This window comes from Syngnathus floridae, chromosome 10, assembly GCF_059516105.1.
Source record: "Syngnathus floridae isolate MCC-2025c chromosome 10, RoL_Sflo_1.0, whole genome shotgun sequence".
NCBI lineage: Eukaryota > Metazoa > Chordata > Actinopteri > Syngnathiformes > Syngnathidae > Syngnathus > Syngnathus floridae.
The window spans coordinates 2,845,333-2,864,487 of record NC_142422.1 but is presented as its reverse complement, the minus strand read 5'-3'; the positions used below and the strand labels follow the sequence as shown (position 1 = coordinate 2,864,487).

The window sequence follows — 19,155 nt, the reverse complement described above, 5'->3', positions numbered from 1 at the left end:
TTTTACGTCAGTCCATTAAAATACCGCTTAAGATGTCAGTGGCCCAAAAAAAAAAAAACAGGAGTGGGCATTAAAAGAGATATTAGATGCATTTGTGGATATGCTGCCCTTAATATTCCTGTTATGTTTCTACATAATGTTGTTTTTTGCATTAGCGCACTTCTAATAACAGAGCAGAGATGCTCTAAGCTGTTGTCATTGTTTGTGCGGCTGCTCTTAAACCCCGCTTAGCCTACTGTTGGATGTCTGAAACTACGCTAGCATGTGGGTCAGAGTATTACGCGGCAACTTTAACAATTTTTTATCTCGTCTGATCTTTAAGGGGTCAGACGAGAACAATCGGAGCGCTTTGTCGAATGAGCGCTAGCGGGTTTAAATAAGCAAGAGGCCTCGTGGCTCAAACCCAAAGTGTTTACTCATGCGCCCCGCCCAAACGCGCACGCCACCCAACCCTCAGAGACCAACAACTTCGACAAATGTGTGTGTCTGCAAGAATCTTCCCAACGTGACGTGTCATGTGCAAGGCCTGACTTTCTTACTCCCCTGGGATATATTTGAATCATCCATGTCTGAGCATAAAACTAATTCTTTTTTGTCTCGCTCGTCCTCTCCTCAGGCTTGATAATCTGCTTGGTAACGGCGAGCCGTTTCAGGGAGCGTCCAAAATAAATTTGACAGAGATCAGGTTACCCTTTGCCCTCATCTTACCTCCCTCTTCCTCGTCTTCATCTTTCCTCTCATGCTAATTTTTACGCAACTAGGGAAAAAAAAATGCTACTTTTGAACGCCAGTCAACTATTTTCGCAGCTCCCCGTAAATTCCCACCATTTAATGTCTTCCTTTTGCAATTCCCCAGACTTTCAGTTTCCCCCTGTGGACGCTGTAAAATATACGGCGTAATTAAAATCACACACACTCTTAATTGGACCTTTCCCAGGTCCCATTCATAATGTTTAACGTCGCACCTCTCTTGGTTTGTATGCATCTCTGTGTGTCACTTGAAGGCACAAGTGGGAAATTAAGGAAGCCGGAACACAGTAAAAAAAAGCACAGCGCTGTCTGGATATGTGTGTGTGGTGCACTCATTAGCCCGTGCCCTCTAATGAGAGCCCCAGGAGGGGGGGGGGGTGATCACACCTATAGCTGGGGCCCATCCATGCCAGCCTGCTTGTAATTATAGCAACCACTCCCAAGCACAGTGCATTAACTGGCTTCTCTCCGTTCCGTAATTAGAAATGTCAGAGCTGACCTATTGTTCGACTCGTCCAATCTTTTTTTTTTTCCTCCCTTGTGGGATTTGAACCGACGACTGAATCCCCAGGCAATTATTTCCAGTGTGGTCACGCTGCCGTGGGGGCCAGAAAATGTCCGCCTCGAGAATATCGAAAATACAGTAGCGGAGAAAGGTCGGACATCTTTGACCAATCTAGTTTTGGATACAGTAGAAAAAATTCACGGCAAACTTCTCGGAAGGAGGATCTTTTAGTTTCCTATTTACTTGCTTATTGGCAAACATAAGCACATGGCGGGATATTACAACCCTGAGATTGCTTGACTCAAGGGCTCTTCTTCACCCTGGAGGTTTACCGATTAATTTCACATTCATGCCGTCCTCCAAGGTTACTTTAATAAAATTCCAAGCCGGCTCTATTTTATTTCCTCCAATTTTAATACTGACAAAAATGCGAGGTGGCTGAGCGGAGGCGGACGGAATTCATTTGAAAAGTTGACACTAAAAATCCATATCGGTGCTGCGCGGTGGATTATGCGAGTACTAAAGTCACTGGAGGTTTCTCGATGATTTTAAAATCCTATTTTGGTGCAGCGAGTGGAAATAAACAGTCATATCTTGCTATGGTTGGAACTGACACTTCAAAACATCCAAACATTAAAATGTATTCATTTGTTGCCTATTCATTAAATAAGCGTTACAAAATGACCACCAAAGAATCCGTCGTCGAGCTACTGACGTCAAGCCACTTTCGACATCCCATGATCGGATTTCCTCTCACGCAGCCAGAAGAAGGGGCGGAAAGCACTCGCCAAACCATAAAATCATCAGCGCTAAAAGGTTCATCTTAATACTCCTTCCTGCCGAGGCTAGATGACAGAATATTGGATGGTCGGATGAGCCGCCATGCTTGGCTGCTTCCCATAAGCTTGTTATAGCTGGACCCCGACCCACCTGCTGTCTGTAATGTGACTGGCTGTAATTGGACAAGCGTTTCTTTGAGAAGCCAAGTAACCCGGCGCGGCGGTGTCCGCTAACTTAGTCTTTGTTTAACCCGATGACCTGTCCTCCAGTGGTATCGACTTTAACCTGACCACCCTGAAGGTCGTGTAGGCTTGCATGCCTCCACTGTATGGGCGTTGTCAACCAAAACACCCCCAAAAAAAATAGAATAGAAAAAAGCGAATAATGGCTTCAGGACGTGAAGAAAGGAGGTCTGGCGCACATGGTTGGAATCTCAGCCAAACATCTCGCACACACCCCATTTTTATTTCATTTGTCATTCCCGACTTCTCGTTCTTTGACAGTATGATCCCGGGAAATCGCACAATGTGTCCATTTTTTTTTTTAGGGTGTAGTAAATGGCGCGAGGCCAACACATGGCCGCTTGCGAACTTATTCCCTCACGAGAACATTCTGTTTGAATGAGGAGATCGGGTCCTCCCTCTCTTTCTAACTAAAAGATGTTTAAAAAAAAAATCCTTCCCAATCCCCAAAGGTCTTTGTGCGTGTCATACTCAATCAACATTGAAGTGGCGAACGCTCCATCGTGCCGGAGGACGCCATCTGCGAGCAGTTTTGAGATGAGACCACCCTCTGAACTTTCTCTCCGTGCCTGTTTTAACTCCAAATGTGACCTTCCAACAGGCCATCACCTGCTGTCAGCAAGCAAGTGGATGCACGGCCTCCGCCTGCTTAGGACACTTGGATTATTTCAGTGGATGCCTGTCGATAAATCACTCAAGTTAAGTTGGCCTCCTAGTGTGCGGGGATGACCCTCAGATGATCAGGTTTGGAATATCCCGCCCGAACATGCTGTACATACTGTACATCTGCATTGTAAAATATTCAAACCCCTAGTAACTGTGTCTAATATTTTCCCAAGAAGTTAAAAATAAATCAAAGTTGAACATTCGTCAATTATCAATTGTTTTTTTTCCACCATAAACCCCCGAAATGCTTATTATGTCAATTATTTGGCTCTGCTAACACAGTGGTAAGCCTTGGTGTTAGCATTTAGCGTGATATGCTAACTAGCTAATATTTCTGCCCAAAATATAACGCATAAAGCTTGTTTGCTATTTGGTCATTTAGTGGGCAATCACAGTTACACAAAATTATTTTAAAAAATGCTAAATCATGCCAAATGACCCAATGATAGCTTGTTAGCTTTGTTTGAGTTAGTCTCTTTAGCATTTTTGTTGGTGGTGTTCCATAAGCTTTACATCCAAATAGGGAACTGCATTTTTTGGGGGGGCCAGTTTTGGAAATGAGTCTAATAGTGCGTAGAATTGGTAACAAAAGCTTTTTGCGCCTGACATGAGTTGGGGAATCCATTTTTAGAATAACAGCGCAAGTCATTACAAGTTTCGAAAATCCATTAAAGTTGCCTTTGTTCGCTAGCTCAACCTCTCACGATGTTATTGAGAAAAATCTCAAATCATCATAGTAACCCGTCTTACAATAACACACACAAGATCTATTTGAAGATCATATTATATGTATACAGAAGGATAAATTCTGATATTTGCCTTTCTCTTATTAGCTCACAATGCTTTCGGAAGTGTAATTTTTTTCTATCTTTACGCAACGATTGCTTTTCAAAGCAGTGGTAGTGTTTGAAATCTTGTATAAGACGGCATAATAATCGTAGGTGTGCGGTTGAGTGTGGGTGGAATTGGCTGCTTGGATTAACTGGTGTCTGTAATAAAGACAAGAGGTAGTAGTAATGGTTTCAAAAAAGACTGATGTATTTTATTTGTCCATTTGGTGCGTGAGTGTAAAGTGGAACGAGTACTGCGCCTGACATGCAAAGTGTGAGACTGAGATTGAGCATTTGTACAATTATGCAACAAAGATTGTCTATGCCAATGATTGAGGACAAATAATAAAGAGGAGGCTGTGATTTCAAAACACACAAAAGCGAAAATAAAAGCAAAGGCACAGCAATCATGTTAGAAATCGTTACTAGCTAAATAACGCAATACAGTATAATAGGACGCACTTGTGCCGCATATTGATCGAAGCAGTTCCGAATCAATATTTATCTAATACGATGGCAATAAAATTGCTATAAAATACATCATAGTTGCCAGAAAGTATTATTAGATGTAATAATGTGCACATATTGCTACAAGCTTGTTTGACTTTTGCTATATTACTCACATTTATCTCATTAGGTAGCAGGCTAGCTAGCTACAATGCAGTCAGCTAGCGCGTATGTCAGAGAAAGACAAAAGGATATTTGTTTTTACTTCATGGCCACTGACAAATGCTAACAAAATAAATATAATATTTTCGTCAGGCCTCACTGACCCTCAATCTGCAAGTGAGGTCGTTCGAAACTATATTTGGCAAAGGTCAAGTAATGTGCGCATGCATTTGGAGAATGCTAGCATATCCATGACACGCATTCATGCACTTTGCCCTTGCACCTGTAACATTTTAACCTCAGCAAGTGTGTGTGTATATGTGTGTGGGCGTATACGCCATTAGCGTATTTAGCAGCCAGGGTTTTAACGTCTCGCCTGGTCCATGTGTTGATCCTTTGGGTCTATCCATAGAAACTGTTAGCATAGCTTACGTGTTTGTGGGTTGTTACCCTGGTGGATTAATGCATTAAAGTCTGACATAATGCAATTACCACATAGCTGAGCGACGTTTAAATAAACTTGGGGATTCGTTTTACCCCGAAGAGCAATTTATGAGTTCAGGTGCTGATGTTTTTGTGATTATGGCTGGACACAAGTTTGCGTTCCACTTCATTCCAACGGTGTCTCGGAGAGGTCAGGGCCAGGGATTCGTTCGCTTCCATGACAAACTTGGAGGAAGTATTTTTCTGGCCGTGACCTTGAACGCTGTGCTAATATCCTAATTAGAAACATTCTAAAAATTATGCTATCATTGCCATAAATTGGCTTGCACTGGTGTTTTATAATGTAAATATTTTAACTTTTGTCACTGTTCGGATTTTACCAGAACTGTGAGTTAACAATCGATATAAATGTGCTAATTAATAGCGGGCTGAGTACAGAGCCTTGTGGCACACCCAGACATAATTGCTGAGCATGCTAATGATTGGCAATTAAATGAGAACTATTTCGAATTTTTTTATTTAAATTTTCATTTCACTTTGTGATGATCATACACATATGCATCATCATTTCCTATTAAAATTCAAAACGTCTTCGTCAAAGCTGCAGTGATGTCATACGAGAGTCGTTGGCAGACGGCGAAAGCGATGCATATCATCGGCAACATATGCACGATTACAGTCGCCGTATCGGCATCCACGAGCAGCCCACGCACAACCGCGTAGGCCCCTCGCACGCCGCCCCCCCACCGAGGTTATGTCGGTCCATCTGGGATCATTAGCGCTATGTAATGAATATAAGGCCGAGGCCAGGAGCATGTGTGGAGAGACACAAGAAGATAAAAAGCACAATGGAAAGGAAGGATGAAGGCGGATGATGGAGTTTTATTTTTTCTTTGACAAATGAACTGCCCGAGGTTGAGATTCTCCACAAAGAAGTCGAAGAAATCAAGTCGGGAACGAATAAAACAATAGAGCCCGAAAGGCAACAATTGTCGCCCGTGCGAGATGTACTTGGTATGTTCTGACCACTGAGTGAACAGAGGGACAGCAGAGACAACAGATGAGCCGAGAGAACAGACAGGAGGGGAAGAAGAAGGAGGAGATACAGGAGAACAAATCACAGCCGCAGTTAAATATTTCACTGGGAATTTGTTTGGGCTTTTGTGCCTTCCAGTGTGTGTGTCTGTTGACTAGCCGGGTTAATGATTCCTTTGGTGAGAATAGTGAGACACTGTTAGCCCATCGGGGGGGGGGGGGGGGTAGCTCATTTACCCCCCGACGGTGAACAGACGCCATTTTTTTTTTTCTTCAGCTTTATCTACATGTGACTTTATGTGTTACTTGAGTATCAAACTCAAAACAGGAGTCATGTTTATTTCTAGAGGTGGGAAGTGCCAATACTTCAGTAAATTTCAGCCCAAAAATGTTTTTTAAAGGAAGCACTTTCAGATATTAAAAGTGACAAACAGAAAATCAAAACACACTTAATTAGCATGGAACAGCCTTTAGCCTACATTCGAAATAATTTGCCGGTTAATTATTTACTCCATTTTAGCACTTCCTTGTTCCACGTCTGTTTATTTCTCACAATTTAGCATAAGTGTGCCTCACAGTGTGCACATAGAAGACCACCTGTATGGAGATGAATGTCTACGAGGGGGGGGGGGGGGGGGGGGGGGGGGCAGAAGACGTGCCTTTGTGGTGCCAGAGAGGCAGCAGCTTGTCAAAGTGTGCCGCTATGAGCTGAGGGCGTCGGGGTGACAAGCTGTCCATGTGAACATGAAACAATGCCAAGTGTTAACAAGACTAAGCTAGCGGTAATGGTGAAGATCAGCTGGACAAAAGAAATGCAATCTGTGGCTCGACGAGAGTCAATAGAAGCAGATTACGTTCCTTTCAGCGGCCTTATGTTGATGTTCCATATGTTGTTGTTTTTTTTCCAGTGACGCGCAAGGTTGTTCATGGGTGATCTCGACGAAGGCGATGAAGACATCTGCAGCTCTGGCACCAGGGCAACACGTGCGAGAAAACAAGAGTCGGAGACGTCATCAACAGGTCGGCTTTCTAAAATTAGAGAACACTCCCAGGTCCCGCCCATCCTTCATTTATCCATGCAAGCAGCAGCCTGCTTTGGTCCCAAACGCTTTTTTGTCTTTGTGGAGCTTCGGGGTGACACTCAGCCTTTCCACGTGTATTTTTAGCTCCAACAACCCTTTGGCCATGCAATGTATTCAAGCGTTCACTCCACCTCGATTTGCGTTTCTCTTGTCAGATACTCTCGTGCGTGTGTGTGTGTGTGTGTGTGTGAGTCATCTATTTTTGTGTTTTTGTTTTTCTCTCTGTGTTTTATTTTCCCCTACCGAATCACTAAGGTAAAAAGGCCAAGCTACTTTATTTGGTTAACTCAATATTCATCAAGGCAAAAAGAGTTTCTTTTTAATTTTCTTGTTGTGTTTAAAAGAACTCTCCATCAAACTTTTTTTTTCTTTTCTGTCAAGTGCATACCAAAGCAACAGTGCTGTGACCCCTGACCTTGAAGCCATCTTAGCCAATCAGAAGCATATGTCCTAAAGGTAAGGAAATACATTTGTGAAGTTACTCCTGAAATATTAATTTAATCTTGTCAAATCAAACTTCATTGACAAAAAACAAAATAGTTTTATCTAATCGGTAAACGCCAACTCTTTAGTACTTAGCGATTTCATTCGATTAATCGGTAAAAGAAGATTTCTGCGTCACCGATTTACAGGACGCGGCTCTCGTCACATTGCCGAGAAGTACGCTTGCGTGTCGGCTCGGCAGAACTAACACGGCAACACGAATCGTGTGACAAGCATCAGCGTGCATGCACGATTTGCGCCGAGGTATTCACGTAGGTCAGCGACTATCCGCCTCATCGCCGAAAGCGTTCTGGAGGTGCAGGTTTGACGGGTGGCGCGTGTAAGAAAAACAAATGTTGACAAAGTGGCTCACAAAAGCTTCAGTGGTAAACAAAAGTCCTTTGAAATCGTTCCAAAAAAAAAAACTCGCCCTCGCGTTAACCTTTGAGATAAAAACACAAGCAAAGGGTGTTTCGTACAAAAGCGGCACGCAATTTCATTTCTTGTAATTGTACGTTACGCAATTATGAAATCCCTAATACCTGCCACGACTGCGTCGCTTGGATACAAATCCCCAGAGAATCAAAACAAAACGAGTTCCGGGAACTTTTACACACGCCAGTCGGATTTTTTGTCATCCTTAAAAACTTTTTCAGTTCAGTTCCCCAGCAACCTTTTTGGCTTTGGATCTCCAGAACATTGCTCATCCATGACTGCGTACATGTGTGAAGGGAGATCCCCGCCGTCTCAGCAGAGGCGAGGTGTATTTGTGGGTGGTAAATGTCGAAACGATCCGGGCGGTGTGGTGTTCCATTCCGACCCTGCCGTGTGTGTCCATGCGTGTGAGAACCGGGCGATCCAATTGCCGGTCGTCTGAACCCTGTGAGTCACTGGCTGGTTCTGGAGCTGCTGGAACTGTATTTGCATTTCACGCATGCCTCAGGTAATCAATATGCCAGTTTGGTGTTGAGATGGATTGGTTGGCTTTTATTCTATTATGGGATCTCACTCAATGGATCAAAAAAAAAATTTTTATTGGAGAAAATCGTGTCCCAGCTGCTCAGCGCCGTCACGAAAAGAAGCGCACAATTTATACGGTAAATGTTCTTCAGACGTCCTCCGAGGTATTTTACGACTTTTTACGTTTTAGTCTCCTGTATTTCATACTCGTGTGACACTTAAGAATGTTACCTAAAACATTGCCTGTCCACTTAATTAAGGTTTTACGGTGATGCGCAGAAGAACTGGAACTTAACTCTGGAACAGATGATTTCAATTGTTTCTTATTGCAAAAAAAGTTTTTCGAAATATCAACAAACGGAAAAGCTTTCTCGGAACGATTTTCAGATTTCGGTTTATTATTGTGGCTGGAGTTTGCTCTACGTCATCCTCGAAGCTGTTTTTTTTTTTCATATTTTACTCCCATAATTGGATGAGATTAGCAAAAATACCTTTGCGTGCTACGCTACACGTAGCGCTCAGTATGATACATTGCACTTCACCACTGTAATCTCCTAGCATAATAAAAAACATTGTTATGTAAATACTTCCCAGACGTTGTCAAACAAATGAGCTAACAGCTAACAAAGTGTCTGTTGGCATTCCGCTATTTCCTTAATTGACTACTAGTACCCGTATTTTTCCTCACACGTCATTTTTGTGTCATTTTTTTCCCGTCACCCGAGTGTAATAACTCCCTCGGTTGTGATTAACACCCCACTCAGTGTGTGTGAGGGATCCTGTGTCAGAGTTGGCGAGCGTGTGTGTACTTGCCCAGCCAAGCCTAAGGACAGACCCCCCTTTCCCCAGTACCCTGATACACATGAAAAACTCCTCCATGAACATACATCCCCCCCCCGCCAGCTGACCCAGGCCAGGCTCCATCCCCGCCCCAGGGAAGTCTTCTCATACCGGGGCCACAATTACACCTCGGCTTTTATCCACTCCATCTGCGAGCCTGTTTTCGACCGTCTAGGGACGAGTGCCGAGAACGAGATCAGACTGATAAAAAAAGAGTAATAATTCTCGACTACCTGACAAAATGTAAACAGCGTGCCGAGCACGGCTACAGTCTGGAACTAAATACACTTCTCACGAGAGGGCTTCTCGTATAAGCAGTCGGGTTGACAGTGTGTTTTTGTAGATTAGTGCGTCAATTCGTCACGAGAGAGGAGAGATGGAGCAATTGTGTTACAACATCGCGAAATGATATAACGGAATGTGTAGAAAACAAATGCTGTGAGTCAGTGGGGAAATGAACAGATTGCAACAGTGGAGGGGAATAAATAGCAGGACATGTAAAGCAGAATTCTTGCCTATACCTGGGGTGTCTAGACTTTTGCAATTGAAGGCCACCACTGCTCACTTAGTGAACCAAACTAGAACCAAACTTTTTTTATGTTTTATTGTCCATTTCTGGCTGGCATATGCTTCTTTTACATTAAATGTGTGATTTTATAAATGCATGTATACGTTTTGTAGGGGACTGCATTTATGTTTCCATCGTATTCCACAGACTCTATGATGCAGCTAGTTGTTTTTAAATCATACCCACAATCTATTTTCTACAGTAATAGGGATTCCCCAAATGTATTTGCATTTTTTTTTTTGGGTGGGGCAATTACATGTCTTTTTTTTTGTTGACGTATTTACGTTTCCATCGTTTTTTGCCGCCTGCATGATGCACTTAACTATTTTTACATCTGACGTCTTGTTGATTTTTTTCACTACACTAATTCTACAACTTGTTTTTGTTTTTTTTCTCTTTCTCTCTCTTGCAGCAGCAGCTGGAGGGCGCGTCTGCACTTGCTCCTGCTGGTGGGCGGGGCATGTACACAACTGGCTTCTCTGCGATTGGCTGAGTAGCTGAGGGGGCGGGGTTACGAGGTGACAAAACAGACGGGAGACGCGCTCCGGTAAACAGTCATTGAGTTTCGCTTTGGAGCGCCTGACCTGCTTCGACTAAACCAAACTCCCCAAGATTGGCGTCAGTTATACAAGCGCTTCTTCAACTATGGATTTGGCGTGTGTGCTGTTTTTGCTTCTGAGCGTCGGGGCTTGGTTCTCCAGCGCCGAGAGGCACAGCGTCTTCTGGAACACCTCCAATCCAAAGTAAGTTGTAATGCTCTTTCGAGATGTTGCAAGTCTCTTAAATGTTCTTTTATGTCGCAAAGAACTCTCTTTTATTTTTTTAAATCCACATGAGTGGTATTCATTTAATATAGAGTGCAAGTACATCAGAGTTTTTCCCCAGCTGACAGGTTCTGCACGAGTAAGCTTTATATTCCAGCGCAATTTGCTCAATAGCACTAAATGGATATTGCAAAAGAAGCGTCACTAAGTGCCACATCTCGTGCACAAAATGCTGATTGCACTGCTTTGCCGGGGGGGTAGCTGGGGGCAGAAATGTAATTCCAGCCGACCACTCAATAGGATCGATGCGGCTTGACGTGGAGGGGTGCGATTTATTGAGCTTTCGGCGCGGGCAGTGTACAGAGAAAGATTTTTTTTTTTAATTTGCTTTAAATAGGATTGAGTCTAGCATGGAAAAATAATAAATCAAAGAGCAAAACGTTGCATTACATTAGCAGAGCTGGAATTGACCTTTGACATGTGCTGTTAAAGACAGACAAAAGGGAAGGCTAGTGGAAAGTCGTGATTTGTTTTGAGAAGGTTTGCCCGAGTCACACAACACCTGAAGGGGTGGGGCCTCAGGTGAATTATCTGGCGACTCAAATGGACTTTGCAACAGTTCCCGTAAAGGTTTTATTGACGATTTCTATCAAATGCTTTCTCAGGCCATAAATTTGCCACCACTGTTCTAAAACGGTCGTTAAATCTCGCCGAAGAAGAAATCATCCACCGTTTTTGCAGCACCAACGTAGATTGAACTCGCCCTGACTTCCATGTTGACAATCCTCTTCATCTTAATCCTCCAATCTGTGATCAATCGGTCACCTGTTGGAGGGATTGGCTAAATCCGTCAGCAGCCTTTGACTGCGCCGTGACTGCGGATAAGTGATGCTAATTGATTCTCCGTCCCGATTGTACAGCCAGCGATTTGTCTTTGGGATGAGGACGCCGAGCAGATGGCAGCAGACTGTCCATTCATGTCGGCGAGCGGGCGTGTGTGTTAAAGTGTCCGCTCGTAATGATTTAGTGCGCGTGTGTGTTTCTCCATGACAGGTGGCGAGGCATGTCGTTCGCAGTCAGGTCGAGTCTTGTTCGTCATGTGACATGCCTCTTCTTGTTATTGTGGAATCGTGGCATTACCGAATAGAAATGAATGATTGGAGATTAGTCGCGGGAGCTGCCGTGATCGCGAGCACGTCACAATCAAAAGAGGGAGCGGCGATCAATCGGGGCATCGTCACGGAGACGTGTGAGTCACACTCTCGGGTGGCGAGAGAGGGCCGGGTGGACTTCGATGTTAATATTAGCATCAGGCGGGCATTCCAGCGCTGCCTTCCATGTCGTCAGCTGTGCGTTTATGAGAACTTTGCTGACTTTTTTTTTTTGCCTCTCTAAACTCGAGACTCCGAAATCCCACCCGCGTATTCCCGTCGTTTGTGTCAGTCAAGGACTCCGGGCGTGACGTCTGGCCGTGATTGCAGTCGGCGGGCCTGTCTGGACACGAGTTGAGCTTGAAGACGGCCAAACCAAAACAGCCCCTCCGGCCAGCTTTCCCCACTCCTTAACCCCCCCCCTTTCTTTTTTTATAGCCGGCCTGTCTGCTCCCCGGGCCTTTTAATCCCGCCAGAAGGAGAGCGCACACTAACATAGATTACAGACGGTTTGTAATCTGACCATCTGACCCATAGACACAAAAACGATCATCTCACTCCGTGCTATTTTTTATCCACTCCTGTGATGTAACGTTTTTTTTTTTAAACCTGTTTCATTACATTATGTTCCCCACAATCTATGAGGTAAAAATAGCCACCGAGTAATAGTCCTTGCATAATCTCCGATATAGTTATTATACTTGGAAAGTATGTACAGTACATCATTGTACCTTTCCCTTTCTGGGTAAACTGGAGATGCATGGAAAAAGCTTCTCCTAGTCTGTTTTTCGACCTAGCCCTGCAGCAGATACCAAAAATACATGACTATAATTGCCACAAAGAAGCGACAAAGCACTACTTTTGTCTAAATGAAGCTCCTCAGCTCCATAGTTCCTTGGCGCCAAAACATTATTTTGTCCAAATGTAGCTTCCTCGGCCCCAATTATACGACCACATGGTGGCAAAGCACCGCTTTTGTCTAAAAGAAGCTCCTCAACTCACTTGAGCAGTGTTCCTTGCCCCCCCCCACGTAATAGCGAATGCCAAACAGTAAACAAGTTCACTCCGTAATAGATACCTTGGAGTCCAGTACATTAGTGTAGCATGTTGCTAATGACAGTAATGGAGTCATATGTCACCGTCTTTTTCGAAGAGTATACATTAAGAAAAATCAATAACAAGGTGAAGTTCTTGTTGGCCCATCAATCACTTGCAGCTCTGTGATTGTCCTCTCCTCCTTTCTGCTCTTCCTCTCACTTCCTTATCTGTGCTCCAGACTTCCTTCTTCCTCCTCCTCCTATTCACATCCCCCCCAACTTTTTTTTTTTTTTTTTTTCACAGACCCCTCTCTGTTTTGGCCCTGGTATTTTTCCACTGGAGGTGGACAGGGCACCTCTCGACTCGACATTGTAGTATGTGTGGGCAGGCATGCGTCATATGTGTGTACTCTGCTCATTCATTGCATTTCACACATAGTTTTGCAAATCCAGCCTGTGGCCCACCATCGCCCCCTGAAGGACAGTTTTGGCCACGCTGAGTGGTTTCCTCTAGTTTAATTAAATCAGGGATTTTTTAATGCAAACATCTTGCTGAATTTATGCCCCATTTAGCCTTTTGCTCTTTATGCCTGACAGAATGTGAGAAAGGGGGGAAAAAAGTGGGTGGAAGGATTTAGAGGGCAGAGGGGAGGAGTAGAGGTCTGGGCTGAGGGTGAAACGGAGTCTGAAAAATTAGCCTGGACCAAGAGCGCTGGTTTATTAAGTCAGCATTAATAGACGGAACAACCCCGAGGTGAAGACGTGAGGGGGTTGGGCTCATTTGTGAGAATAAAGCGAGGCTAGGCCAAGGGAGGAGAGAGTGGACACTGATGGATGGATGGAGGTGGGGGGGGGGGAGATGTTTGAAGGAATGATTTGTTTATTCTGCAAATGTCAAAATGTACATAAAAGCACTGGGAAGAGCAGATAGTGAAGAGAATGAGGCGAAGAATTGTACAAAAACAAGTCTGGGATGCTCGGATGACAATTTGACAACATTTGGTTGATAAAATAAAAAATATAAAATATAAAAAAATACATTGCTGCGAATCACTATCTTCAAGGACAGCTTTTTTCAAAAAATTATTTTGGCAGCAAAACTAGTCGAGCAAACTCTGCCGGGCCGCTCCATGTTGTCGCAATCGCTAAATTAACACCACTTGAGTGACAGAACGAGTAATTATCCGTTAATCAGCGACAGTGTTATTAAAGTCAAGAGGCTGTAAGCGAGTCATCCAGCAGTGGAAGAACCACTGACAGCTCCTAAGGAGGTGGAAATCTGACACACCCGACTGAATTAATAGGGTATTAAATGAGCACGGGTCCTTAGCACTAAACTACCCAAACCGCAACCCCCTAAAATGGCGGTGGCGGGAGTGCATCGAGGGTTCATCTGTTTAGTGTTTCGGTGTTGCTGACCGCGTTTTTTTTTTTTTTTTTTTTTTGCCCGTGCGAAACAGATACTTGTACTGCTGCTGCTGACTCGGGGGGGCCCCTGTCGGTGTGTGCGCGCGAGAAGCATAGCAACCGTGAACTCTGACCCACGCGTTCCCCAGTGAAAGAGAATGTCAGTTGTTTGACCCCCCCCGGACCAGCCAGTCAAGTGCTCCGGGGACAAATGGAAGCACTGTAGTACGAAACGGAGAAAGGGCGGAGGAAGGAGAGGGAGGGGAAGTGGAAAAATGTGGCGGCAGAATGTGACAGCGGTGAAACAAGCCGGTCCCTCGCTCTCCAAATGTTACATTGGCGTGCAAACATTGCCTGGTGATGCAAAAAGCTCATTAGCGCAAATTGACCTACCTCTGCCGCAAACGGCCGACCTTAATAAACAGATGTGTTCAGGAGCCCGCGGCGTGAGTTGCCCTCAATTGTCACGTTGGCACCAGGCGCTAACGCTTTATTTCAACCCATTGCTCCAACTTGGCGCAACGCTGCTGACCCAGGAGGAAAGACACAATGTCCAAAGTTGGTCCAGCAAAGGCGTAGCAGCTACATTTGCTAATGTAGCATAGCCATGTTAGCTAGTTTAACATAGCTTAAAACCTATCGCTGCAAATTATATAAAGTATGAACTCATTCGCCGGTTCACTTTCACTCACTTTATTGAAAACAAACAGCTAAAAAAATTTTTTTATTCACGACGCAACTCACTGGCTAACAGGTTAGCTAGTAAACAATCAGCTAACGCTACACCTTCACACGCTAACACCCATGTTATGCCCAAGGCCTGGTCCCGCCTCTTAAATCACAAGCCCAATTTAACAAAAACATTATCAGAACCTCACATGTGTATTATTGCGTTTAATAATATAAAATCAATATATCAAAGTAGTTATTTGGCGCTTTTTAACTGCAACCTTTCCGAAACGTGCTCCTCTCTCTTAATGAGACTAATGTAGGCCTTCAGAGCACCTTCCCATGAGAATCGCACGCAGGAAAACCTGGGCTAATTGGGTTTTGCAACAACGCCAGCCCACACACACATAAACGCACACCTGACACACACACACACAAAATGCAGCTTCGGTATCACGTTAACGCGACTCTCACCCCCGTGAGAAGTGTCAGCCTGTGGCAAGCGAGAGACGAGAGAGCTTTGATGGGCCAGATGTAAAAGGGCGGGAAACCCGCCGCGGCCCTCGGGAACATTTCATCCGATATTTTAAAAAACAAATGAAAACCGCCGAATCCGCAAACGCTCACAATACATCATCATAAACATTTTCCGATTGTTGCGTCATTCGGAATACGTTTCAAAACAACTGCCCAAAAAGTTTAATTGTGAGAAAAGCACGCTCATAAATTGAACACATCCGCCGCAATCATGGTAAAGCGAACGCTCCACAGGGGGGGGGCCAAGGTGCCGAGGTTGGAGGGGCCCCCGGAGCCTTGAGGCCTGCACGCTATGGGGAGGGGAAGGCTATAATTACGCCCCATTCATTTCTCCGCCCCTCCTTTTCTAGTCAACTCATCGGCCCCAGACCGCTTAACAGCTTTTAATTAGCTCGGCTATTGGAGGCGGCGAATAAAAGACGACTTTTTTTTTCCCCCCTTAATGATAAATGGTGTTAATGGAATTGGCAACACTATCCATTTGCTCCGCTTTAGCCAAGTTAGAAAACAAAACTTGTTTGGCCAATTAGTTGGAAAAAAGTTCTAGTACGAAGAAACTATATCTATCTATATTTTGAATGTTTGAGGAAAGGGGGGCGAGCGAGCAACCTAACATGTTGAGAATTGCGCTCGGCTAACAAAGCATGTTTTGACTGGCGGGTTACGGCGAACGCACACGTATGCACACATGCCGAGGCAGGAAGGAGGGGTTAAAGGCCCGTGATTGGAGCCACTGTGTCTGCTTAGGCCAGGGGGTCCGAGAAGGAGCCACAACAACAGGAGGCGGTTTGGAGAAGAGGGGGGAAAGAGGCACCACGTCCTGCGCTTTGATGCTAACAGACGTGCAAACGCCACGCGGGAGCCACTGTCGCTTTGGTTCACAAGCATGTTTCAATTCAAATTAAAATCACACCTTGACTTTAGTTTTCGGTTTTTTTTTTTTTATGGAGCTTTTGCATGGCTAAACATTACCAGTGAAATAATTGACTGCCAAGTTAATATCTTTGACGTCTATAAGCCCCCAAATTATTTTTTTTTTCCCAATTTTTAGTTGGAATAATTTCATTAGCTTTAACTACAGTAACCTCTGTTGAGGCGCAACCTTCGCGACGTCAAAGTGGAGACAGCGGCGAGGCTTGAAAAGAGCCGTAAAACCCTAAAGGAAGGATGAAGATGAAAAGAGAGCAGGAGGGCGTCAGTTGGACTCGACCCCGCCCCCTTTGTCTCCGTCTTTGAAGGAGCAAAGTGGAGAAAAACAGTTTAAAAAAAAAAAAAAAAAGTGTGAGCGTGTGTGTTTTTTTACAAAACAAAGTGTAGGTGTGTGAGCGGAACGGCGCCAAGGCCGAAACAAGTCCGACCTGACTTTGAAATTGTCACGCTAATTTGCGCTTTCTAAAACAAAGCTGAACTTGCACAAACACACGCGCAGCAGATGCTAAGCAGGTGCGCGTTCGGGATTGCGACACGCGTGTTTAAACCTCGTGATTAGTGTCAACGCGCTTGCTTGCAATCAAAACATTGGTGAGGCCCTCCGTCATTAAACCCTCACCTCTCCCTCCTCAGCTTCCTGTGGGACGACTACACGGTGGAAGTCCGCATCAACGACTACCTGGACATCATCTGCCCGCACTACAGCCACGGCGAGGTTCCGCCGCATTTAGCCGAGCGCTACGTGCTCTACATGGTGGACAAGGACGACTACGACGTGTGCAAGCCGCGCTCCTTCGACCAGCTCCGCTGGGAGTGCTCGCGACCCTTCGCCCCCCACGCCCCCGAGAAGTTCTCCGAGAAGTTCCAACGCTTCACCCCCTTCACCCTGGGCAAGGAGTTCAGTCAAGGAGAGAGCTATTATTACATCTGTAAGTATTTGTACCCGAAGTGTTCCTCAGATTCCAAAAATGTGCAATTTGGGAGGTTGGAAAAATAATCGACTACGCTCCCCCCATCAGCTAAGCCGATCCATCATCACGGCCAGGATTGCCTGAGGCTCAAAGTGGACGTGGCCGGAAAGAAAGGCGCGGGAAAGACTCAGACGGGGAAGTCCAAGGCGGAGACGGAGAAGATCTCGGACCCGGCGAAAGCCAAGTTTGTCTCTTCCGGCGGAGTTCACAACCTGTCCAATCGTCTCCCAGCAGGTGAGGCATCCATTAGAAGACAGTCGGTTCTTCATTTTATTTTTTTCCACACACTCACTTTTTGTTTCTCTTGTGTTCCCAGACGACCCAACAGCCATGGAGCCCAACGTCCAGAGGAGCGTTGGAAATTCAGGAACGCGGACCGTCTCCTTCTCGTTCTCCTTGACGCTCCTTCCTGTTTTGTTAGCGGCGATGCTACACTGAAAAAAAAACATTGCAAAGCAGCCCAGTGCTGGTCACCAGGGTCATGGACACTTTTTTTTTTTTTATACAAATACAGAGCTTTTATACAAAGACAAAGCTGTGAGAGTGTGTTGTGAATGTGGAGTGTAGATCACTCTGAAGAAAATGACCTCCATTTTGTTTTGTTGTTTTTGTACTATGATGAGCATGAAGCAGCATTTTCCGTTCTGAGCAATTTGTTATTGATGTTTTCATACCACTCTGTAGGTACACGTCCAGTTCCTGCGTCAGCCGACGCTGGTTATTTTGGATGTTTTGTTTTTGTGCCGTTATTGTGTAGCACTCATCTTCGCAAGCCTCAAGTCAGCAGACCACTTTTCACACGTTATTCATTCAGGGACGACATCAAACATCAATACTCTGACCATTTGAAAATTGTTTTTATTAGATGTTTTAAATTGTCATTTCATTCCTCATTCTCCAATTCGTACCAAGTAACTTCAAATACCGCCGTGATGAGCGGCATTAAAATAACAGTAGTGTAGTAGGTCTAAGTGTTCTTGAAAAATATTGCAAGACCTTATAACATGCACAATTTGAACTGTGAAGAAAAATGTGGGAAATTTGAGAAGAAAAAAAACTGTTCTTAGGCAGGACCACTCTACTGGAACATCCAAAATGAACTAAGAATATGAGAACATTTTAAAAATGGTCAAATAAGTGCAATGTTGTCTTGTCTTGGTACATGCTTGCCGATGCCCGATACTTGCCACCCCCCTCTCCTGACTTGTCAAGCCTCAAACTGAAGGGACTTTTTGAAAACATACACTGTACAGTCATTTTCTACCTGTTTATATGTACATTTGTACATAGAAAAAACTATTAAGATATTGTTTAAAGATGTGAAAACTTAATGGAATAAACAAAAGTGTTGTAATAAAAATCCTGTCTTGGTTTTTTTTGTTTTTTTTCCACCTCGTTTTGGCAAATGGCAAAGCTATCCCCCGACGATACGTTCCAAGCCCACCCACGGGTCTTTCCCAACTTCTCCCGGCCCTCGGGCTTTTCCACGACTTTCATCCCGTGTGTCGGCAGTTTGCTCCGGCTCCCGTTTCACAGACTGCAAACCAAACACGGATGGTGGGGGGTGCACGCTAGCAAGCGGGTGTGAAGGTGTCACCCTCGCCTCCTCGCTTGCAGCCTTTTTTTTTCGGGGGCCTTTTTTCGCCTCTTTTACCGCTCCGTGCAGGTGAAAACGCAAGACGTGCCCACACGTCGGAATGAAAGACAAGCCGTCGAAAACCTCAGAAATGGCTGAAAACTGTCAAAAATCACTATCCTCTGTAAAACCCAGAAACGTATACTGTACATACCAAAGCAGAAGATAAGGAGCTTTTATTTACTTTTCCACCATCACGTCATGCCTGCTTGGTATGAACGCAATATGTGTTAAAGCGATGATGTCATCAAGCACATGC

The 19,155-nt window shown here is 44.6% G+C and overlaps 1 protein-coding gene across 5 annotated transcripts in view; it reads left to right on the top strand.

The window, feature by feature from the left end:
* efna1b (ephrin-A1b) overlaps positions 1-18,620 on the top strand; it is a 31,218-nt gene extending 12,598 nt beyond the window's left edge. For 2 of the 5 annotated variants that reach the window (XM_088387333.1, XM_088387336.1), the window contains exons 4-10: positions 2,879-3,021; positions 6,770-6,881; positions 7,325-7,399; positions 10,207-10,537; positions 16,923-17,218; positions 17,309-17,494; positions 17,577-18,620. In XM_088387333.1, the coding sequence (XP_088243459.1) occupies positions 10,440-10,537; positions 16,923-17,218; positions 17,309-17,494; positions 17,577-17,698 (702 nt within the window). In that variant the 5' untranslated portion in view covers positions 2,879-3,021; positions 6,770-6,881; positions 7,325-7,399; positions 10,207-10,439 and the 3' untranslated portion in view covers positions 17,699-18,620. Of the gene's footprint in view, positions 1-2,878; positions 3,022-6,769; positions 6,882-7,324; positions 7,400-8,219; positions 8,370-10,206; positions 10,538-16,922; positions 17,219-17,308; positions 17,495-17,576 lie in introns of those variants that run through there. The other 3 variants (XM_088387334.1, XM_088387337.1, XM_088387338.1) reach the window with 3 other exon arrangements.
* The last annotated feature ends 535 nt before the right edge of the window (positions 18,621-19,155 follow it).